The sequence below is a fragment of the Talpa europaea genome (assembly GCF_964194135.1).
Source record: "Talpa europaea genome assembly, chromosome: 7".
Lineage (NCBI taxonomy): Eukaryota > Metazoa > Chordata > Mammalia > Eulipotyphla > Talpidae > Talpa > Talpa europaea.
In genome coordinates this window covers 38,132,498-38,157,465 of record NC_140074.1, presented here as the reverse complement: position 1 = coordinate 38,157,465, position 24,968 = coordinate 38,132,498, and the positions used below count along the sequence as shown (strand labels likewise).

Below are 24,968 nucleotides of genomic sequence, written 5' to 3'. Positions count from 1 at the left end.
TTTAAAAATTGTCATAAAAGTAATATTCATGAGGGGAGAGAGGAATTCCCAGTCCTACAGCAGCCAGAGCTCTTGATTGTGCCATGAACAAGAGAAACCAACTCAGGCTATTGAAGCAGAAAAAGAATTCCTTTCAAGGCTATCAGAGAGATCACAGACTTCACAGGAACCAGACTCAGATACCAAAGAAGGAGCCAAAAGAAGCTGGGTGCTGGGACCTCACCAAGATCTTGCCACAGAAAACCAGGTCCTTGCCTGCCAGCCCTGACACCATTGGCATCCTCTTTTACCTAATGCATTCTGAGTTGCCCTGGCTATTCTGCATCACAGCTCTGTCTTCAGCGTTCTGGGCAGAGGACTGCAGTGGGTGCAGGTCATGGTCTCACACCCTGCCTGCCATCATTCAGAATTACAAGAATATGACCTCTAGAGTTTCCATAGCTGGAGGCAAGGTTCTGTCTTTTACCAAGAACTCACACAAAGGCAGATACACCAACCCCCAAAAAATGGTTTGGATGCTGCAGATACCAGTCAATACCCAAACAAACAACAAAAGCAAAACAATCTCCTCTTCACATATGCATTTTTCCTCCTGATACAAAGAGCAAGTCAAAGTCTCCCTCTTTGCCATTCACACTGCATGAACAGAGATGCTGCTGCTGCTACTACTACTGTAAATAATTTCTTGTATATCTTTTCATCAATTTTCCATTTTACTATATAAACACATATGCATGATTTTCAAGGCTTTTTAAGAAAATGTAAATGGTGCCATACATATTATTCTGCAACTTTTCACATAACAGTGGATCCATTTCAAGATGTTCCCCAATTCAAAATGGTACCCCCTCTTGTTACATATCATCCATAGTTCCTGTAGTTTTCAATCATATTCAGAAGTTGATTAATCTGTTGGATCCAGACAATATGGATGTAGGATTTGGTCAGAGGGACCCTTTTCATGATCCCTTCCAGATAGTCACATACTATAGAGTGTGTCTGTAATGCAGTTCAAAATACTTCAGCACTGCCTGTGTCATATTATGTACATACTGGTTCAAGCTACATCTTCAGGACAGTCAGGAGCTCACATTCCAGGAGAGTCAGCTGGCATTTATGAGAAGGGCCATACTCCAGAAGCTGTTTCCTTTCTATCTCAACAACACCCAAGCAGCTATGCTAAATTCACATAGTGACTATGAAAATGAGTTGTCTGATTGATGAAATGATTAGCTTATTTAATTAGCACAGTGAACAGTTTAAAAGTGAGCATTGTTGTGAAAATTAAATCCAACATAATTTGCTGCTCATCAATTCTGGGGCCAGTCATGCTTTTCTGACTCTATATTAAATAGCATGAGAACAAGCAAAGATAACTTAGCTACTTTCTCTTGGAGATACTTTCTCCTCAACTAAAACTTTCTCCTCAACTGTGAACCAACTAAAAGAGTTTATCAAAATTAACAGCTTAGGGCCTCCCCTGGTGGCGTAGGCGGTTGAGTGCAGCGCTGTGAAGCTGTTCGCAGCCTCTGCAGCGTGGGTTCCATCCCGACCAGCTGGCGAGGGTCCCACATGGCATGGCAGGCCTCTCCTGTTGCACCCCCTGCTCCCCTCAGCAGTGTATTCTGTCAGTCTGCCTGTTCTGTTCCCCGCTCTGTCTCTGATGGATCCTCTCACCCTCCCATGCATCTGGCCTGTAGCCCGGTTCTTATATAGATAAATAAATCTTTAAAAAAAAAAATTAACAGCTTATTCGTCAAATCTTGCTTCCCGGCCCTCTCTTGCACTGGTCCACCAGTCCAAAGCTATTATGTCATAAATTCCATCTAAACCCCATCAATTCCCCACCTTGCAAGATTCACCCTGAAGTCATCCTCACACCCTTAGACCCCTAAGTGTATTGTTCTCACTACCCTTTTTGATAACTACAGGTAAAGAGATATTCTCTTTCAGTGCAGTAGGTCCAATAAACTTATCTTTGCTTAATCAATAGGATTTCAAAGACTCAGCAGTGATATTCAAGACAAGAGGTAGCAAAAACTAGAGGTAAAAATTGCTCAGACTCTGTTATATAAGCTCTGTTCTGTAAGTCTTCTATTTTTTAAACAGGCAGAAGAGTACACATGAACAACTTTTTTGTCTCTTGGCTAATAAGAGTATGTAGAGCAGAATTTGATCTGAGACTCACTTTCATTGCACCCATTGACTTGGCAGGAAGGCTACATCAAAGCTCTGGCAATTACTATTATTACCAAACAGAACCTGCTAATAAGAGTATGCCCAAATGACTCAGGTCAATCTGCATAGAAATGTACTGTCCAGATCTTGATTCTACTTAAGAGATAAGTCACCCAGAGTGCTTCAGCTTCTGAGGTTCTTACCCATGCACAGTTCTTGGAGCAGGTGATCAGAGGAGAAAAACGGAAGCTCTGTTGCCAATGGACTAAAGCCACTGTGGTCACAGATATGCCCAAACCCAGCCAGGGTACCTTCACCACACCTAACTGCATGTTTTGCTGCCATGAGTTACTTAATGACACACCAAACTGAGACCAGATCTCCTGGGGCTTTTATCAGTGGGTAATGAAAATAATCATAGGGTTGCATAACCTTAAATCTCATTTATAATTTTACATTTTTTTAATGAGATTTTTTAAAAAGATTTATTTATTTATTTATACAAGCACTGGGTACAGTCAGAAGCGCAGGAGGGTGAGAAAATTCACCAGAGCCAGAGCGGGGAGCAGAACAGGCAGAAGGACCAAAGTACACTGCTGAGGGGAGCAGTGGGGGGCAGGAGAGGTCTGCGCGCCATGTGGGACCCTCGCCCGGAGGCCAGGGATTGTACTGGCCCTGCAGAGGCTGCGGGCAGCTTCACAACCCAGCGCTCAACCGCTGCGCCACCAGGGAGGCCCTATAATTTTACATTTTTAATGTGCATTTATGTCTTTTGTTCTTCACTACTCCTGAGAATGGATACAGTCCCATTGTATTAATAAGGAAACAGTAGATAATTTCCTTAGTCACTGACTGAAAGTGACAAGACCAAGTTTCAAAATTGGAACTTCTGTTGCCTTGTTCATTTCTTTCTCTGAATCTTTTGAATCAAGGATAGAAATTCTGAAATTTTTACCACTTTAGAACTGAAAAGGAATTGGACAGACACAAATAAGAAAATAACTTACTTAAATTGTATCACTCACACACATTGGCAGAGAAGTACCTAGTAATTTGCCAGAGAAAGTGCTGGAATGGTACGATGAAGAGAGCACTGAGCCAGAAGTCAAATACCCTAAGTTCTTTCTAATAGTTCATCTGTTTATGAACCAGACAACCCAACTAATCTTGACATACTGGTCTCTTTTCTATAAAATAAGAATAATACCTGCCATGTAAATCACATGAGAAAAGGTATATGAAAGAACCTGGTAAATTCTGAAGCATTTTATACATAAAACATCATTATTAGTAATTCTGAAGAGTGAGAACTACCATCCATTTTTATGCCTTAAAAAACCGAGAGTGAAATAATTATAGTTATTCAGTCTATAATGGCCTGTTAAAAATGTCCATCTAAAGTTAAAATATCATCAAAGTAATGAAAGATGATTCTGGAAACCTATAATATGAAAGCTAGAAGGATTCTTAAAAGATTGTTCTGGTAAAAGCCTATCATTTTCCAGATGAAAAAATCAAGGATTTCCCCCAAGGTCACTTGATAATTAGTGCTACCATATCAGCTTTAAAATGCATATTTCTTGAACTCTCAACTAAGGTTCATTACAAATTACTGATAATCAAAAATTATGCTTGAAAGTCACAAAGCCATAGCTTCAGGGTTCATTTCACAAATGCACTGAGTCCTAACCTGCACAGGGTATTCAGACTTCTCAAGTTCTTCATTCAGGAGAAAAATGACCACCATCTACCTACGTTTCACCCACCTATAAATATTTCTAACTAGCTGGTGAAGGTAACTCCTTAATCTCTTTGGAGAATGTGTCTGGGGGTTCCATGATTCTCCCTTCAAGGCAAAAACAGATGGATAAAAACCTGGATTCCCAAATGGCTCCTTGGAGCAGAACTATCCTGCCACACTAGCCTATCTAACTGTTAGATGAGGTAGGGGAATGTTTATATGTCTTATGATACTAAAGATTTCCCCTAAATACTAACGCAAAACTGGTGGTTATTTTTTTACCTCTTGTACTCTTGGCCAATGGTGCAAATCAACAGGACCATATATGTGACCTAAGAACACTACCAGGGAAGAACCTTCAATCTAGGTGCTAAAGGACAGATGCTTTTACCAGCATTAAAGTCTGATTCATCCCATCTGTTCCAATGGACAAGAAAAGAAGTAACAATAGCTCAAATTATCACTTCATAAGCAACAAACATTATAGGCAGAAACCTGGTTAGGCCTACACAGTGGCAATTCTTACCAAATACACCAACACAGAAAAACATCTTGTGAAGATAATTTCATTTTTTAATGGAGGTTTCTATACAAGACAATCTTTGAGGTCACTTACAGCACTGAGTCTGTGATTTCTAAACACTTGTAAAACGTTATCACAATGAAAAAGGAATGTTATCTAGAAGAAGAACATTATTTAAAAATGGAAAATGTGTGCATGATGGAAAATACACAGCTAGAATATTACAGAGACATATGCCCTAATTTAATCCTGGTCATAGACTAAAATAGCTCCTTTCAAGTTATTATTTTTGTTCTGGACAACTGAGAATTGTGAGAGGACCAAGTAAAGGAAAGAGTCCAACTCTGAGTTTTCATGAACACTTGGGTTTGAAGAAAGTAGGTCAAACTGACCCTTCTTTGTTCAATTCAGTATAAAACTTGATGTAATCACTGAAGTAATCACAAAAGAGGCAGCACAAATGTAAATGGTTGTCAAAAGGAAGCATTCAAGTGTTCTAGACTCTTGTGCACCCAGAAACTCAAAATGAGGACAGCTTGCCTCTCAAAGGTCCTGAAAAGACTAACCTGCCCCCCCACAACTTGTGTCACCAAATGCTCCCTAATCACCCTGAACTTAAAAGGGGATGATTACAAAGCTCTAGAGAACAAAAGCCAATGAGATCAATTTAAGAATAACTGTAAAAGAGAAACTTCAAGAACTTACCTACAATTTAAATTTCTTATTTGCTGCCAAATTAACTCCACAGTCAACAACAAATATGTATTGAGCTCACTGGCCCTGGGGATACAGAAAAAGCAAATGGAGAAGAGCTTTGTCCTTCTAGAACTGACTCCCTTGTGGGGGAAACATATAAGTAGTAAACAAAAAGCACAAAGGCTAATTATAGACTATGCAGCCAGTAAATTCAGTGCTGGACATGGTTTAAGGGCTGGGAAGAGGCGCCACTGTAATTAGGGTGGTCAGGGGTCTCTCTCTAGTAGTGACTACAGAGCTGAGAACTAGAAAAGAAGGAACCAGCCTAGCAAACAGCCATGGGAAGGTTTCAAGTTTGTGCAGGCAGCCTGGCTAGTGAGAGTCAGAAGTGGCTGTGTGGAAGAGGGTAAGACCAAAAAGGAGGCTGGCTTCCCTAATGGAACAGGGTCTCCTACCCCAAAGCAGCCAATGGTAAATTCCCTGATTGGGGAGGGGAGCAGGGAGCGGGGCAAACAGCAAAACCAAAGCATAAACTATGTGGTGGGTTAGGGGATTAGAGCCACCTTTGTGTCACCAGATATCCTCTGTTCAGAAAGAAAAGTAGACTCAGAATAAGTTTAGAGTTAATTGTTTAGGAGGTAAGCAAGGACTCAAACTAGGAGTCTTCTACTGATACCTCCAGTTGTTCTCATCACATCACAAGATTTTTGTTTTTAACATAACAAAAGCAGTTCATACAAATTATAACGGTGCACTTTTTAAGATTCACTCAAACTGAGGAGACTTCATTTGTGATATCGACTAAGGCTCAAATGACCTATCAATATGCTCAAAAAGGTTTTCCTTGTACAATTCCTATCAGTTAATCTTCTTTACAGATTGATGTTAATTAACATTTCAAAACAATCTCTAATGACCTTCTAAATACATAATTCATAAGTCAAAACAGAGAAGCTCAAATGTCCAACAGGTTTACCACTGATGCTGATACCACTGTGCCTATTTTTAAGTGACAAGGCATGTGGACTCTGTACATAGAGACAACATTAACTGAGATGAACTTAATATTAAACAGAAAAAAAAAACAGCACAAAGGTTTTAACACTGGTTACAACTTTGGGACAATGAGAAAATTTAAAGCAATGTAATAAAGATGCATTTTCCATTAAGTTGTTTCCCTTAATACATTTATAAGTGACCTTAACAAAAGAAAACAATGTTTTAAAAAACTGTCTTAACAGGTAGAGTTTTTTTAATATCTTTCTATAATGTACCTTCATATTCTCTTCACAATTTTTGTAATTTTCAAATTAGAATTAGCATTGTAGATTTTCTGATATCAATTTAACTTAAGTACCTGAGCTATGTACTACTGAACATCTCAATATTGACACAGTGGGGGAGAAAAGGGTAAAGTTAACTCCTAAAACTAAATATTAGCATAAATATTGAACATTATTCAAAACTTTTCTACAGAGATTATAAACGTAGAGAATTGTTGCAAAACAAACTTCAGCCTTGTAATACATGCTCTAAAACTCGTCCAACGCTTCCTTTATTCCCTCATCCTGCTACCTAATATATTAAAATGCTTCATCAATAATTTACTACTTCCAACAATATAAAAGGAGTGTCATAAATGCAAAAATTGGTGGACTTAGTAACTGCTGCCTACATTGTCCTGTGAGTCTGCAAACTCTCTAGTTTTTCAAGACCATCCATTTATGGCATCCATTATTCTGAAAAAGATTTGATAATGTGCTTCTCTGCCTTGTATTTAAGAATTTAGCTAGTTTTGCATTTATTACCCATCATTTAGCAAACAGTAGACTTTAAAAAGAACTGTTAAGCATACACACAAAATGACTTTAGAAAAGTATTTAACCCTATTTTAGATGAGTAGGAGAAAAATCAAAAGAAGAGAAGCTATACAGAAACTTTTTAAAGTATACTTCAAATCAAGTTTCCCTCCATCTCATCACTGATAGCTGGCAACTCTATTGGCAACTGCTGTTCATAGTATTTCCTAAATCAAAATGGTACAGCAAATAAAAACAAAGGATGGGCATAGGGAATGTACTAAGTGCCGATGAACTGTACACTTTAAATGGTTAATTTTAAATAAATAGAAAGGATAAAGTCACCAACATATCCATCTTACCATGAAATATATTTGGTAATAATACAGAAAATCTAAACAATGAAATTCTGAGATGATATAATCAAAGCAGTACAACAGTAAGAATCATATATTCATAATTATTTATTCTTCACTTCCAAAGAATAAATGGAGGGTGGGGGAATAGCTGCAGGTCTAGCTGAACAAGACTGGGTATGAGCTAATCATGGTTGAAGCTGGATGATGGGTACAGGGACCCCCTGATACTATTCACTCCACTTTTGTATATGTTTACAAATATCAATAGTAAGTGGCTTTTTAAATTACATCTTTAGAATGCCTCTGGAACTACAACAGAAACACATGAATATCACTGGTATACAAGAAGCCTGAAGTGAACCAGAAGCCCAACAAAACTGTCATTTTATTTTACTGTTGAGAACATCTGTATTTTGTCCATTGTCAACTTTTTTTTTAATGAAGAAGGAAGTTTTTGCATTTCTTCAATGGTTGATTTCAATAGACCTTATACACGGCACACTTCACAAAGAGCAACAATTTATTAGATCTGTACTTACCAGGAGTATCATAGGCCGTTTCCAGGTTGTCAATCCTATGATTCCAGAGAGTATCACCTACAAAGATAAACAGTATCATAAATCTAGAAAGTGGACCAATTCTGGCACACAACTCCTCAGGCTCTAAATTAAAAATGCTGAAATTTCAAAGTCTCCTAAACCAAACATTTAATATTTTTGATGATTAAAGGAACCCTGATATATTACTCTGGACTACCCTTCACATCCAAACCCCCAAGGCATTTTTATGTTTTGTATGTTTTCCCTTAAGAGCAAGAATACAGAAGCAGAAATTAGTCCATCCTTCCAGCTACTGAAGTAATCAGTATTTTGGATCCAGGCTCCCTGCTTCCAATGTCACCAACTCCAGTCCACTGCCAGAGTCAGTGACATATGAAGCATGAATGGCCAAAGCCCTTTGCCTTCATTAGGTGGAACAAGTAAACTCCTCAAAATCCCCGCCCATTCCACCACATACCTTCCTTCTAGGCATACCTGTCCTTCCTGGCCAGGCTCTAGAAAATCTTGGGTTTTGTATTTCTCTTTACTGCAGTGTCCTATCTTCCCATCTCCTCTCCTTGCTACTTAAGACTCCTATGCATCCTGCAAGACTTTGAGGAGCCTTTACTAATCCCGTTACCCCACACTCTGGAAGTCTTCTCAATAAGAATACTTTCTGAAAAAAAAAAACTCCTCAATTGTAATAATTTGAGGTGCATCTATCTTGTCCACTAACTGTGAACTCCTATCTTCTCTCTCTGAACCCTCAGCATCTAGCATAATACTTGTCACGTGACTGGCAAGCATTGTGCCAAAACCTAAACTGGAAACCAGCATCTGCCCTTTGGATAACACAATTCATTTAGCAGTTGGGAACGAATAATCAAAGTAATTATTCAGCCCAGGGGCATGATGGGGCCATTTCAGCACATTTACCTTTGTGCAGTAAGTACATCTGCTGATGGAAGTTATGAGTGCTTCCTTTCATGTGCCAAACTCCTTTTCTGATGCACCAATTCACAATTACTGTTTATAACTAACTAGCTTGCAATGCTCTCCATTCTCAGTGAATGGGAGTGGATCACTCCCCTCATCAAACCAGCCTAGGACAAGTCTGCCCACTTGGACCCATCAAGTCTACCCGTCAAGGGCCAAAAACACGTATGGGGCAGGTAGGACAGTTTCTTTATATTCCATCTGTGTTTAAACTCACTGTCGGCAGAGTGCCCACCAGTGCACTATAATCATCTTCAACTCAAATGGATCTTTTCTCACTCTAAACAATTTCTGCATAGACACAAACAGGGTATGTGGACTGCATCTGCTTCACAAACAGGGACTTGGAATCGATGAGACCAAGTTATTTCACTTCCGTCCTCACTGGAGTTTCCTTAGAAATGTGGTAAGTGAAGGAAACCATCTGTCTCTCTTCTAACTCGTTTACCTCGCTGTGGTGGGAACAATTCCTCAGTAACCCCAACCAGCACTGGCTCTAGCCTGCAGATGGTATGACGGCAAGCATGCATGTGCACGGGTGTGCATGTAAGTCCCCATGTACATGGACACTTCTGTTCACATGTGTATATACGTGTGCACATGCTCCCTGCCTGGCCGCACTGCTGCTTACCAGACTTTGAGGAGGAAATGGAAGCTATTTTTGTGAAAACATAACTGATAATTTAATTGTTTTTGAGGGAAACAGACTTCCCATTCACTAAAATATAAATAAGATTTTAATTATCAGTGTTTCATATTTATGTCGCCAGCCTCCATTAATACACAAACTTTTGAGGATTAGCTTTTTAGAACACATTTTTCCCATTAAAACATTATTTTAGGGCCTCCCCGGTGGCGCAGCGGTTGAGCGCTGGGTTGCGAAACTGCGCGCGGCCTCTGCGGCGCCGGTTCGATCCCCGGCTGCTCCCCGGCCACCAGAGGAGGGTCCTACATGGCGTGCAGACCTCTCCTGCCGCCCGCTGCTCCCCTCAGCAGTGTACTTCGGTCCTTCTGCCTGCTCTGCTCCCCGCTCTGGCTCTGGTGAATTCTCTCACCCTCCCGCGCTTCTGACTGTACCCAGTGCATGTATAAACAAAACAAACAAACAAACCAGCAAACAAATAAATAAAAGCATGCCTCTATAAAAAAAAAAAACATTATTTTATTATTAAATAGTAATATGCCTGAAATATACTTCTATCTTCCCCTCCCAGGCACATCATTCCATCCTCCTCCACTTTAACAGCTGACGGCATTTACAAATTTTGCACATGTACATAATTTTCTCTAAATTTGCATCACTAGACACACATTTGTGTGTGTGTATATACATATATGTATGTATATGTACATATATACAGGGGGTATAATTTTTTTAATGTTACTCCTTTATTTTTCCCTCCCTAAAGATTCATAGAGTTAATCTGAACACACAGTATACTTTTCTTATTGAAATGTCAGAGATTATGATAAAGCCATAGCTGTAGAAACAGAAAAGGATGTCCTAGAGGCAGACGTTGTGGTTCAATAAGGAAAGTTTGGCACTCATATCCTCCAGGGGGTACAATTTTTAACCAAAACCAGATCACAGATATTTTTCTTCTTGTTCTTTTTCTCTATGAGTAAAAAATTCATGGGACTCTCTCCATGTCTGCTAAAATAGTTCTCATTCATTTCCATTCAATGGCTACATAATATTCCATTGTGTGGTGTGGCTAATGTATTCAATCATTTCCATGTTCATGGTATTCACACTATTTCCAGTTTGTTTTGTTTTTAACCCTCACAAACAACACTGCAGTAAACATCCATGCACATGTATCCTTAAAAACTAGTCCTTTTTACTTCTATTGAATAAAGTGCCAGGAGCAGGGCTGCTAAGTTGAAAAGGGCATTTCTTAAATAGATCATGACAGATACAATTGTCATTGCAAATGAAGTGTCTCTGGGACAAAGAACTAAGTTATTTTCTACTTTTTTTAAAGGGAGAGTGCGTGTATCGGTAGCAAACATAAGACAGCCTTAAAAATATGTACAAATCATATTTGACAAATAAGAAACATCAATAATCACAAAATACATAAGCTATTTAAGGCCTCAATAGGGAAAAATATAAGTCCTATTGAGTACTATTAAATGAAGACCTAAGTAAATGAAGAACATATACCACGTTCATATATTGGAAGACAAAGTATTCAAAGACTTTGTTTCCATTTGAACTGTTTTACAGACTCAGCACACACCCACATTAAATCCCAATAGGACTTTTGCAAACCACCCTTGTTTTTAAGGTGCTTTAAGAAACTACATTCCATTTGCAGGTGGAAGTTATAGATACATCTTCGTCGTTCATGAGGCCCGCAACAAAGGCTCACATCTACTTCTATTCAATTTCTCCTGCTCTTCAAATCCAATTAAGTCCTAAGACACTTGGGGAATCGAATCCTATGAGTGTTGACAGGGAGAAGACGAAACAAGTAGGGCTGGATAGTTAGAGGCTTCTAGAGTACAGAACAAAGGTGCTGCTGTTGGGGATGAATCTTTTAAGAGCCCAAGACTTAGGGAGTGAATGCTCACATTTCCTCTGAAGGAGGGGCAGAACTGATGAATGTGGAAAGGGGTTGGGAAGAGGAGAGAGGAAGGGGACAGCCCTATTCAATGTCTCTACCTCTGGAGAAGAAGTAACTAGTTCCATTAGAAGAGTCCCTTAACAATGGTCCTTCCTGGGACCATTACACCATAATTGTATTTTATACTCACTGACAATCTCATGAGGGCTTAGAGCTGTGAGAATTCAGTCAAGTATTACTAAAATCTCCCAGAGGTACACAGAAACTTACAGCAAAAGTCAATGAATGAGTGAATAAATAATGAATAAGTGAATGACTATCAAAAACAGGAGATGAATTTTCTCAAAGATAACTCTGTAAGCCTAAAAACACTTTTCACTTCTAGGCTTCATTTCTAAATACACCAACAGCTAAAAGTAGCACCATCAGCGTTCTTTCCACCCAATGCAAGATGCAACTTGCCCTGAGAGAGCAAGAACCTGCTTTATAACTCCAATTTATCTCTATATTATTATAATGAGATTTATTGCAATTTTGGTTTCACTTACTTGTAACCCATTTTTTATAGTTTATAAGAAACAGATCTATATTTTTGTTTGACACTGCAAAGAGATTCCAAGACACTCCAAGCAAGAATAAATGTTACTCATGACACATAGTTAATATACCTTAAGTTTCCTTCTTGCAAATCAAATCATAAAGATCAAAAGTATATAAATTCTACTACTCTATTTTACTATTTTTCTTTGCTAACCCTGTAACATGTCTTAGGGCAAAAATGTTCTGAATTGTCAAAAGTTACTATAGCTAAACATAGAGATAAAAAAGCCATGTTGTAAGTGTCCATGTTTACCTTATATATATAAGCACAAAATAATCAAACCTCTCAACAATCTCTCTTTCCCTTTAGCTTTTACACTGGCAACTTTAAAAAAAAAAACGTGTGTGTGGGCCTCCCCGGTGGTGTAGCAGTTGAGCGCTGGGTTGCAAAGCTGCCCACAGCCTCTGCAGCGCTGGTTTGATCCCTGGCCCCCCGCGAGGGTCCCACATGGCACGCAGATTCCTACCGCGCCCACTGCTCCCCTCAGCAGTGTACTTCGTCAGTCTGCCTGTTCTGTTCCCCACTCTGGCTCTGGTGAATTCTCTCACCCTCCCGCGCTTCTGACTGTACCCAGTGCTTGTATAAATAAATAAATAAATCTTTTTTTTTAAAAAAAAAAAAGGTGTGCACACGTGTGTGTGTATGTGTGTGAGTGAGTGCATGTGTATCATGCCTCCTTATTCTTTCCTATCCAGAGTGACTCAAGAAAATGTAGGAGGTGGGCGACTGGATAATTCTAATGTATACATGATGGCTAGCAGAATGTGTCCCCCCCACAAAAAAAATAAAACTGACCTGTTCATTTCACGCTAATTAAATATAACCTTGATGTTGAAAATACATTAATAAAGCTTCTCACATGTACCAGGCCTGATGCTGCACCTGGCAGTGAAGTACTCTCCTATATATTCTCTAACTTCATCCTCACAAATTTTTTTTTTTTTTTTTTGGTGGGACCCACGCCAATGGCCGGAAATCAAACTGGTGCTGCAGAGGCTGCGGGTAGCCTCGCAACCCAGCGCCTAACCACTGCACCACCAGGGGAGGTCCACAAAATTATTTCTGAAGTGAGACTCATCTCACCAATTCACAGATGAGTCACTGACTGACTCCATGACTTGCTCAAAAAGTTATCGTTGTACTTGGCTGCCATATAAAATAAAGGACTAATGGGCCTCCCTGGTGGTACTAGGGGTTAAGCACTGCACTATGCAGCAATCCAAAGCCTCTGCAGGACGAGTTCAATCCCTGGCCATGGAGCAACCCACATGGCAAAGCAGACCTCTCCTGTCGCGCCCGCTGCTCCCCTCAGCAGTGTATTTCAGTCAGTCTGCCTGTTTTGTTCCCCAGTCGGTCTCTGGTAAATCCTCTCACCTGCCGCACCTCTGGCCTGTGCCCCAGCTCTTGTATGCATAAATGAATAAATCTTGAAAAAAAAGTAAAATAAAGGACTAAAGAAAATTAATGAAAATTATTCACAAAAATTATATTTCACATATTCCTTAGATACTAAGGTTGTATTTGATGATTATGATAGAAATCTTTTTTACTGTTATTTTACTGGTAGGGACTTCAGAATTTTTCAGAATTAGTTTTTCCTTTGGACCACACATTTGTTTTTACATTTGTCACTGCAATATTTCTTAGAAAAGGTTTATCTTAAGTTTCACCAAGTCAGTCTTTTTACAAAGACATAGAATCTTGCCAAAGAATCACAGACTTAAGGCGAGGGTGGTCATGAGTTTAGGTCAGTGACTGAACGCAGAAAGACGTGAATAACGCACATGATAAGGGCTCTTAGGGCACTATAGAAGAAACAAAAACAATAACAATTCTCTTCCACTTGCTTGAATTATCTCCCAAGGATCATATACATTAGCAAAGTCAGGAATTTCATTTTGTGCAGTAGGAAATAAAAACCAATGCAACTGTCTTTCTTGTCTCATGAAACCTGACACAGTACGGGAGGTTGGGTCTGCCTTTTCCAGAGGAATCTAACTGATACTAACTAAACATGCCCTCAAATCAGGAGCCAGGACAGCATGGCCTGAACACAGAGAGAGCCTCCTCTGCCACCCACCTGGAGTCAAACTTCAGGTTGTTGTTCAAAGTGGCTAATCTCTTAGCTTCATGAACATCATGGGTATAATAATATACTGAGTCATTAACCAAGGATATCAGGAAGAAAATAAATCATCAGACAGTACAAAAAACAATGTCTGTTAAAAACATTCTGTCCAAGTGACTGAAAGTATGAATATAAAGTAGGGGGAAAAGAGTCTTTCTAGGACATAAATTTTTATATGAATATTAAAATAGATTTCATATACCTTCAAATTTCAGACAAGAGAAGAAGCCTGGAAATCTCAGGCTCAACGTGAGAACACTTGTAGAAGTATATATGGAAAGACATTCTTGAACTATACCCTGTTTAACAAAACAGTCCTCTCAAATGAATATTTTTGTCCCTTGAACTTAATTTTATATCAAATATACGAGCAAAATTTTTACTGACACTGAAAGATTTGCCGGTTTAGTTGATAATGCAAACTAAGGTGCACAGCGGTCATTCAGAGCTGAAACATGAGGCTATCATTCTGTTGTGTTCTACTTGGTCTGAAGCAACCTTAGACTTAAGCTGGCACTGCCACTCAACTACCTAGTTCATAGGTCAATAAAACTTCTGAGTGATAGATACAACGTGGTCTACCTATACAATGGAATATCATTCAGCAATAAACAGAAGGCAGGACTGACCTATGCCATAGAGTGGGTGAGCCCTGACCACCTCATGCAAAGTGAAAGAAGCCACAAAGGAACACATATTGTAAGACTCCACTTACATGAAATATCCAGAATAACAAATCCATCGTGACAGAAAGTAGATCAAGACAAAATGGGTAATGCATGCTAATGGATACAGGGTTTCTTTTGGAGGTGATAAAAATTTTCTAAAATGATTGTGGTGATGTTTGTACAATTCTGTGAATTTAAAAATTATTGTATCGCACACTTGAATGGGTGAATTTTATGGAGTGTGGATCATATCTCAAAGCTGTTTATTTTTTTTAAAAACTACAGTTCACAATAATTTTATGCTTTTTTAAATAAGAATCTTAATTTAGCTTTCTTTAGTTACAATGTGCTACTAAACCCCTCTTTTAGAAATGCACACTGAAGTATTTGATGACTGAGATCATACCTGTGGTTTGCCTTTAAACAATCCAGTGGATGATAAGAGAGGGGAAGTGGGTGGGAGTATAAAGTGGCCATGTGTTAATAACTACCGAAGTGAGGTAAAGGGTAAATGGGGATTCATCATACTAGTCTTTCTACCTTTGTTGAGATTTACAACTTTCATAATAGAGTATTAAAGGCATACAAGAATGTCATAAGGCTTCCTGGGCACTACTATGCTGTCTGTTGATATTTTCTTTTTACACATATATGCATAATAAAATATTTTCAGGTGAAATGCTGTGATAGCTGAAATCTGCTTCAAAATACTTTGGGAAAATAATCTGACAAATAGAGTAGGGAGCATGAAGAATCTATTCCTATCCAGCTGGAAAGACCCATCCTTCTGGATTTATCAGAATGCACAGAGCCAGCACCAGAGCCAGGAAAGGATACAGATGAAATAATTGTTTGAGTTGGGTGAGGGATATATGAGAGTTCATTGTACAATGTTTGAATAAATTAAAATTTTCCATAATACAGAGTTCCAAGAAAATCTCTCTTACTTACATAAATTCTAAAGATATGCTACTGATGAGAATTTTTCCTAAAACGCCAAGAGAATCGTGGTAGGCACTATGCCATCCTCTTAAAATCGAATTTAGTTGTTCTGTAAATGTGGTAGCTCTTGGTTCTGCTGCAATTTACAAATTCTGAGGTCAATCTCAGAAACAGGCCCAAAAATTAAGAATAATTAGTCAAACAGTTACAGAATAATTAATCAAACAGTTGCATAAAGAGCTGGGGGTTGGAGGAAGCACTGAAAACAATCCTATAAAAAATAACTTAGTTTGAAATAATTGATTGTCCCCCTGCTCTGTTGGGACATGCCTAGCCAGGAGGCCCAGGTTAATAGCCCTCATCTTCTGCCTGATGGCTTGTATCATACACACACACACACACACACACACACACACACACTTGCGCGTGTGCGTGTGTGTGTATGTGTATACTTCATCAAATCCAACTGTGCCTTGACTGACACCTAAGTGCATCTGCCTCCAAAATAAATCACAATAATAAAACAATTCACTGATTTGCAGTTTTAATTTTAGAAGGGGAAAAAAAAAGTTTTCAATACTCCTAAACTAATTATCTTTGAGAAGACAAGAGATCATGATTTTACAAAGAGCAAATCCCTGAAAATACATGTGAGATTCACTTCTAACCATGATATTTAGAAACATTAAAGGCACCCACCATTTGGCTGAATTTAGTCTGACAGATGGACTAGGGAGCAGAATGGACAGAATTCCCATCCTTTTGGAAATATCCTTCCTCCAGGAGTTTTAAAAACACTCACAGAAGTCAGCAAAAGAGCCAAAGGACAGGGCCAGGAAGGTGGGGTTCATTTTACACAGATTGTGAACAGCACTCAAAATGCACAGGTTGTGCTACATACAGTAAGACCAGCCAGCCCCTAAGTATAGAAGGAAGGCAAACTGGCTTCACTTAAGCACACAGTGTCAGGTCAGACTCGAGGTACTTACTGTTCTTAACATTCTTATTCAAACAGTTGCTTTGGGTTCATTTAGTTCTCACTTTATTCTTAAAATCTGGCCTCCAATCCCAGTATGAGTGGACTTGCGAAAGGACAATTTTTACATATTCAAAACATACATTCCTTACAGATCTTAGGCATGGCCAGACTTCTAGATTTAGTTAGCTTACTAAAAAGGTAGTTTAGTCGAAATATTCCTCTTCCAGAATCACTCTACAAAGACCTGTGTTCCCATGTCTGTCAACCCCTGGCAAGAGTGATGCCTTGGGAGCTGTGAAATTTCTAGAGGCCATCCCGTCCACAGCCTTGCTGGCAGCAGCACTTCTTAAAGGCCTGGCATCTTTTGCCCCAGAAAAGTCAGTCCTGTTGGAGAAGGCAGGACTGGGTGCCAGAGCCAGCGTGGAGCAAACATCTCCAGCTAGCAGCCCCCTCCTCCTCCTGGGGCTTTGGAGAGCACATCCATAATGACATGTTCAGGCGCTCCAGAAATAAATTCTGCCCAGCAGCCTAAGTGGCTCCTGGAACCCAGTGGGGGCTTAGGGCTCTCTTTAACGACCAGGTACAGGTGAGTGTTAACATACACCCTCTCATTACCTCCTGAACTCGTCGCCAACTGGAGTGGAGCCGTCCTTACAGCACATGCATTTGATAGCTACAGGACCCTTACTGAAGAATAAAGCAAGTGCTGTGCCCAGTCCACCTGTCACTTCATCCACTCACAAATACACCCACAAATACACCACCACGCGCAAGTCCACCCATACTGGGATTGGAGGCCAGATTTTAAGAATAAAGTGAGAACTAAATGAACCCAAAGCAACTGTTTGAATAAGAATGTTAAGAACAGTAAGTACCTCGAGTCTGACCTGACACTGCGTGCTTAAATGAAGCCAGTTTGCCTTCCTTCTACACGCTAGGCACTGGTGAGCAAAACAGCAAATCTTTGATCTTCCCAGACGCACTCAAGAGCTGAGAGAAGTTTATTTTCCCCCACTTTTCTAACATCCACCCCCATCCTTCCAATCTCCCAAAGAACTGGAAATCTGCTGTAGGGGGGCAATAAATTCCCCTCGCCTTCGAGGAACAGAGTAAACGCAATTCACCCCTGGACCCCACTCTCTTAGAGCCTCTGTCTCCAATCTCCCCAAAACTTCAACTGGCCTGAGGGACAGTGTTGTCCAAGTGCAGCCATGGAGGGAGGCGGCAACCCAGGGGCGGACAGGAATGGAGCCCCCTGTTCCAGTGGGGCGCGCGCGGCACTCACCGAGGAGCCGGCCCAGAACGGGCACGAGTTCTTCACTTGAGGGGAGCTGCTCAGAGACAGCGCCCCGAAGCTGAGCGCCACCATGCAGCAGCCCAGGATCAGCTGAAGCAGCCCGAGAGACAACAGCGGGCGAGCGGGCAGCAGCGCCGAGCCCGGGGCGGCGGCGGCCGCGGCAGCGGCCCGGCGGGAGGAGAGCGCGGGCGGCGCAGCCAGCACCCCGGGGGCGGCGGTGGCCGCGCAGCGAGGCCGGGCCGGGGGCTGCACGGCGGCCCGGGGCCAGCGCGGCCGCAGCGGGGGCAGAGGCGGCTCCTGGGCGGCCGCGGCCGCGGAGCCCGGACCCCCGGCCTGCGGCCCGCCCGAGAGTCCGGCCACCGGGCAGCAGGAGCCCGGGAGCACCACGGGCAGGGACATGGGCGGGCGGGGAAGGGAGCGGCCGGCGGCGGCCGGGAGGGGACGCGGAGCTGAGCCGCGGGCGCCGCGCACTGGGCACCGCGGGCGGGCGCCGCGCCGGAGGGGGAGGGAAGGAAATGCGCACGGCCCAACCACTTGCTGCTGCAGCCGCTGCCCAGCTCCCGCCGGCCGCACCCACCTGCCACCCGGCGGGTCCGCCTCCGGCCGGCCCGGCGCACCCGCGCGCTCTCCGCGCACACCCACGCGCCCTGCTCTCGCGCCGCGCGCCCCTGCAGCCTGCGGCTTCCGCCCGGCCGCGCCCTTCTCCGGGGTCCGGGGAAGGTGCCCTGCCGCGACTTTTAAAATAAATCCCTGGGGGTGGGCGGGGGTCTGCCCCCCACCGCCGAGCTGGGGCTGCAAGCAGCGCAGGAAAAGCGCAGTGGACCCTCGTCCCTTTTCCCTGGCAGCCTCTCCCGCGAAGGGAACCCGGTTTTAAACTTTTCCCCACCGGAAAGGGAGCTGGCAGGAGGGGGGATCAGGGTTATTTGGTGGGGAAAGTCGAAGTTGGGGGGCTTCGAGGGAGGAGGAGTTAGGTGAAGTCGCCGCTCAGGAGGGGTTTCCGGACACTGATATTACGCAGGGGCGATTACGCCGCCTGGAAGTGGGGGGCGGGGGGAGAGGACAGTAGTGCTTTCTCTGCACCTGAGCTGGAGCGAGCGCGGGCGCCAGGTTACCTTGGAAGTTTCCAGCACCCTGAACGAAACCAGCGGGAGTGGTCTGGAGCGGGTGGTCAAGGTTACACTGTATCCGTCTCACCTTGACGCGCGAGTTCTAGGAGGCATCACCTGGTAGAACACTAAATCCCAAGCCCTCCAAAAAACACCTAATAAAATCTTTATCTGTTTTTAACAATTTCTCAAACATTTTTAGCGCTCAAAAAAAAAAAAAAATGAACAAAATGGTTGTCCCTAGTACTAAATCCTTCCCTTGGAGGATTTCTTATGTGCTGGAAGTGTTTTTATACATAAGACAATTACAATAGATTTTTTTTTTTTAGATTAACGGCAATATTGTTTTGCAATCAGTCTGAGCATTAAACGGTTTATTTTATCTGTAAAGTGTGGGTATTTAACATGCTCTTGCTGAATTAACCAAAGAAAATGTATCTGCTTTTGTGCTTTGCTTGCTAAAGCTGTATTAATTTAGTCATTACTTACTTCAACGCACAAAATAATGTATTTCCAAAGCGCATGTGTATTTACATACACATTTTTTTTGAATTTTAAAGAACGTGTGATTAATAGTCCCTCAGACTTTTTTTTTTTTTTTTTTTTTTGTACAGGCTCCGCTTAGAAATTAATTGCACATTCTGGAGAAACGGAGAGCTGATTTTTAAAATAAATGTTCCAAGTGTGTTCTTGCATGCCCTGCAAAAAAGTCTTACATATTCTTAAATTGCTGGTGATATTAAAGTGAAAATTTCTTGTGTGTTCAGTTTATAACTTTTATACAGAAACTTAAAGTTACTGAATTTTTAAGATTCTACTTACACCATGCAATATGAAAAGTCTGACTGAGTCTTTAAAAATTCTCTCAGCTAAATGAATCTATTCCATGGGTTGTCTTGACACCTAAAATGTAGTATTAAAAATGTATTATTTGTGTCTGGGAATGCTGGTGCTAGAAGTCTGATATCCTCCTTCCTTTGGATGGTTAATGAATGAAGGAGCGTTCCGGGGCGCTGATAACCATCTGTTTCTTGCGCTGGCTGCTGATTACATAGGTGAGGTTCCCTTCTTGAAAATTCATGCAGTTACACTTTACAAAAATACTTTGTGCACTTCTGTGTATGTGTATTACATTTAGAAACTTTAAGCTATTTCTAAATACTCTTCTTAAAAATTTTAAGTCTGATTCCTACATAGAAACAACAATTGCAGAGGTAATTAAAACCCATAGATACTCAATAGTTTTATCCAATAGCTTTACTCACTTTTTTCAGGTCACTAAATCTTTCTCCAAAGCTATTAAGAGCTGCCCTATAGTTTTTTTTTCTTCTTTTCTTCCTTCTTCACGCCTTCTCTCACCCCTCCCCCACTCCTTTTTTCTCTATTTTTGTGCTATTGGCCAAATTTACAGCTGTGAGCTTCTTTTCCTGATTATCAAAAACACTAATCCATGCAGCATTGCCCAAATCTTCAAATGTATGCCAAATAACATTCGAGTGGTTGAGCCTCAGATTTTCTAACGCAAGCTTGATTCTTTGCATCCTCCAAACACTTGCTTACAATAAATAAGTCCTTAGAGATACTTGACAGAACTTAGTTGTATGTAACTAAGTTCTTAAAAGGTAATTCTGAGCCACTGATTTTAGCTTGGCTTAAAAAAAAAAATGAAGACTTTGGAAAACTCTGGCAGTTCCGCAGAAGGATAAACATAGTTATCAGGTGACCCAGTGACTCCACTCCTAGATATATACCCAAGAAAAATGAAAATATATATCTGCACAAAAACTCATATGCCAATAATATTATTCACGCTAGCCAAAAGGTCACAGCAACCCATGAGTGGATGGATGGATAAACAAATGTGGACTGTCCTTGCAGAGGAATATTTTTGTCAATATTTTGTCAAGGGAATAATTTGTCAATGAAAAGGAATTAAGCACTGATATCTGCCATAACATGAATGAACCTTAAAAACCTTATGCTAAGTAAAAGAACACACTACAAAAGACCACATAACATGTCATCCCACTTATATGAACTCTTCAGAGTAGACAAATCCATAGAGACAGAAAGAGATGGGAGGAGGAGTTTGATGAGAGGAGAGCAATACTTTATTTTTAAAGTGGTAAATATTTTAAAATTCATCATGGTGATAGTTGTACAACTCTGTGAATATAATAAAAATAAACAAAACTATTGAATTGTATACTTTAAATGGGTAAATTTTATCTTAATAAAGATATGTGTGAACTATAACCCAGTAAATCCTTCACCAAAAAAAAAATTTGTTTTAAATAAAGTGAGGAAGAACATGTGGAAAATTTGACCTAGACATTTCATTAATGTAGGGGAAAGTTCAAGAAAACAATAGTTGTAGTGTATTGTATTGTTTAGTAGAAACCAGCTGCCAGCTTTCCACAAGATCAAAGCCAAATTCCAAGGAGAAGTTCCCATCAACTCTTCTCTTCCTTATATATTTTCCACTCCTCACACAGAGCCTTTGCCTCTCAGGAGTTCAGGCTCTTTTGTTAAGGTTTCACTGGATATCTTTAAACAAGACCCTCAGTTCCTCCCACCCTTTCTCAGAAAACCCAACCTGTCAGTTAATTCCGGTAGGTTATTCCCTGAAAGCTGGGAGTAGAAGCTACTAAAGAAAATACTTCCTCAGTATAGGCGAAATACTACATGATATGCACATCAAAGACATCTTTACAGACACATCACCCAAAGCAGTGATAGTGAAGGCAAAGATAAACAGCTGGGACTACATCAAATTAAAGAGCTTCTGCACAGCAAAAGAGACAATAACAAAAACAAAGAGAAACCCCACCAACTGGGAGAACATTTTTGCACACAACACTAATGATAAAGGACTGATCACAAAAATCTGCAAAGAGCTGATGAGACTCAACAACAACAAAGAAAATAATCCAGTCCAAAAATGGACAGAAGAGCTAAAAAGAAACTTCTCCGAAGAGGAAATGCAAATGGCCAACAGGCATATGAAAAAATGTTCAACATCACTTGTAATCAGGAAAATGCAAATCAAAACTACCATGAGATACCATCTTACACCAGTGAGAATGGCACATATTAAAAAAACTAGCAACAACAAATGTTGGCGAGGTTGTGGAGAAAAAGGAACTCTCCTGCACTGTTGGTGGGAGTGCAAACTGGTCCAACCACTATGGAGAGCTGTGTGGAAATTTCTTTCTTTTTTTTTTTTAATTTTTAGAAATATTTCAATTTTTATTTTTTTTTAAATAATAAATTTTTATATTCCCCCATACAATTGCAACCCCCCCATTCTGACCCCAATCCCTCCCCTCCTGCCCCCCACCCCCCAAAAAGTGTCTCTGGTTCATAGTTTTTTGTTGATTTTGATTTTCACTTTCTTATAGTTATTCATTTTCCTGGTCCCTTATTTAAGTTTTCTAGATTCCTGCTATGAGTGAGACCATCCGCTATTTTTCTTTTTCTTGTGGAGATTTCTTGACCTACTAAACATAGACCTTCCATATGGTCCAGCAATTCCACTCCTAGGTATTTACCCAAAGGACACAGAAACATCAATTCCAAAGAGCACCTGCACCCCTGTGTTTATAGCAGCACTATTTACAATAGCTAAGCTTTGGAAACAACCCAAATGCCCAAAAATAGATGACTGGATCAAGAAGATGTGGTACATATACACCATGGAATATTACTCAGCATTCAAAAAAGATAAACACATGCAGTTTGCAGCAACATGGATGGTGCTGGAAGGGATCATGCTCAGTGAAATAAGCCAGAAAGAAAAAGAAAAATACCAGAGGGTCTCACTCATAGCAGGAATCTAGAAAACTTAAATAAGGGACCAGGAAAAAGAATAACTATAAGAAAGAAAATATCAAAATCAACAAACAACTATGAAACAGAGACACTCTGTGGGGGGGTCAAGGGGAAGGAGGGATTGGGGTCAAAATAAGGAGGTTGTAATTGTATGGGGAATATAAAAAAAATTTAAAAAGAAAAAATTTCCTCAAACTATTTCCTCCTGTTTTATAATTTATAAAGAGGAGAGCTTCCGTGAGTAAGACATGGAGACTCTGGAAGCCCCATTTAATAGGATGTATCCAGAACAGTTTCTCGAAGTGTGGTCCAATGACCACAAAACCATTCAGGGATCATGTTAAATGCAGCTTCAGATGCTCCCCATCACCCACTGAATTTGACACTTTAGCTATGAGGCCTGGAAACCTCCACTTAACAAATTCAAGAAAGCATTCATGAATGGTACTATTCAGATCCCAGAATTTTTAATGAGAATTTGTACATGACGGGGGTCAGGAGTACTCAAATCATTGGAAAGAAAATGCAGAAACTTGACTTTAAAACAAACTTAGATGTAAACATGATGGGAGCAGGGGCTTTGTTGGTTGCTGGCCAGGCACTGCTGTCCTGGTGATTTTTATGCCCAGGAAGGATTTTTTTTTTTTCTTGTATCATTGTTCATTTTCAGACAGTATCTGATCTCTCCCCTCAGGTAGAGTCCCTATAGTTCTCCCACAACCACAGCACCAGGGACTGTTACCACAGTCCCTTGTGCTCTTCCCTTCCCTGTTTTGACCCTTCTCCCTCCTTCTCTCCTGCTGTTTGCCTCAGATCTATGATAAGCTTACAAGTTTTGTCTTTTTTCTTGACCTTTTGTTCAGTTTTTCTACATTCCACCTACAAGGGAAGCCATTGATATCTATCTTTTTCCTTCTGACCTATTTTGCTTATCATAATCCCTTCCAGCTCCATCCATGTTGCTGCAAATATGTCCAGGAAGGATTTAGAGCACTGGATTCTGCAGACAGGGCATCACACTGGGAACCAGTCATCCTGGGTGCTAGCCCTTCCTTCACTCTGAGATCTTGAGCCAGTTCCCAGCTTTTCTGGCCACAATTGCTTCAGCTGTCAAACGCAAGTTAGTGACTTCACCTGCCAGAGAGAGGACCTACAGTCCACACGGTTAGTTGGAGTCCATGAAGCTTGTTTTTGACCTTCAGCCCTTCCCATGCTCATCGCCATGCTTTCTCAGATGACCAGCAAGAGAGCAGGTGAATTTTGAAGAAAGTCACAGCAGGTAACTGTGGAATCATTACATTTACAGACCTAAAATACCCAGGATAAAATCAGAAACATTATCCTAAATTTTGGTCCTGTTTTCCCATGAGATACTACGCTATGTGAGAGATTTTGTTGGGGAAATGGCATGGCTACTTGAGTTATAACACTTCACTATGCAGAAAAGTTGCTATGGAGTTTGTGGTTTTGTTTTGTTTTGTTTTTTAATTAAGAGAGAGAAAATGGAAGAAAGAAAGAAACCATGAGCAGAGTTGGACAAATCAGGCACCAGGTTGTTCTGATATAATGGTGCAGGTTGTTTGGAAAGATTCCTCATGCCGCTAGCCCCAACGCAGACTTATTTGTTAGGAAGAAAGGCTACAGTCATGCTTTTCTCATAGTTGCAATTAAATATTGAAAATTCCCTATAATGTAAATACCACAAAAAGACAATTTAAGTCAACTCCCACAAAATTATAAATGGGATATAAATTTCTAGGGGAGATAAGCTACACATATATGTGTAATAAAGAATGCCGTGTGTGTGTGTGTGTGTGTGTGTGTGTGTGTGTGTGTGTGTGTGTGGTGTAACCTTGTAATATCAGAACTTCCTGCAGGTTCAAGTTTCTGTAGATGTCAATGCTGTAATTCACCTTTGAGCAGAGACCACTTCTTTGTTCTGGGGTAATCTCTCCAACAATCCTTTCAGGCATGCAGGTGTGAAATCAATATCCTTCGAAAAGACATTTAGGAAA

At 40.7% G+C, this 24,968-nt stretch overlaps 1 protein-coding gene across 1 annotated transcript in view; it reads right to left on the bottom strand.

Moving 5' to 3' along the window:
* The window catches only part of ENTREP1 (endosomal transmembrane epsin interactor 1), a gene marked incomplete at both ends in the record, with an annotated part of 62,161 nt that extends 43,746 nt beyond the window's left edge, over positions 1–18,415 (bottom strand). The window contains 2 exons of the mRNA XM_084236960.1: positions 7,836–7,892; positions 18,005–18,415. Coding sequence (XP_084093086.1) covers positions 7,836–7,892; positions 18,005–18,415 — 468 coding nt within the window. The remainder of the gene's footprint in view (positions 1–7,835; positions 7,893–18,004) is intronic.
* Between the last annotated feature and the right edge of the window lie 6,553 nt (positions 18,416–24,968).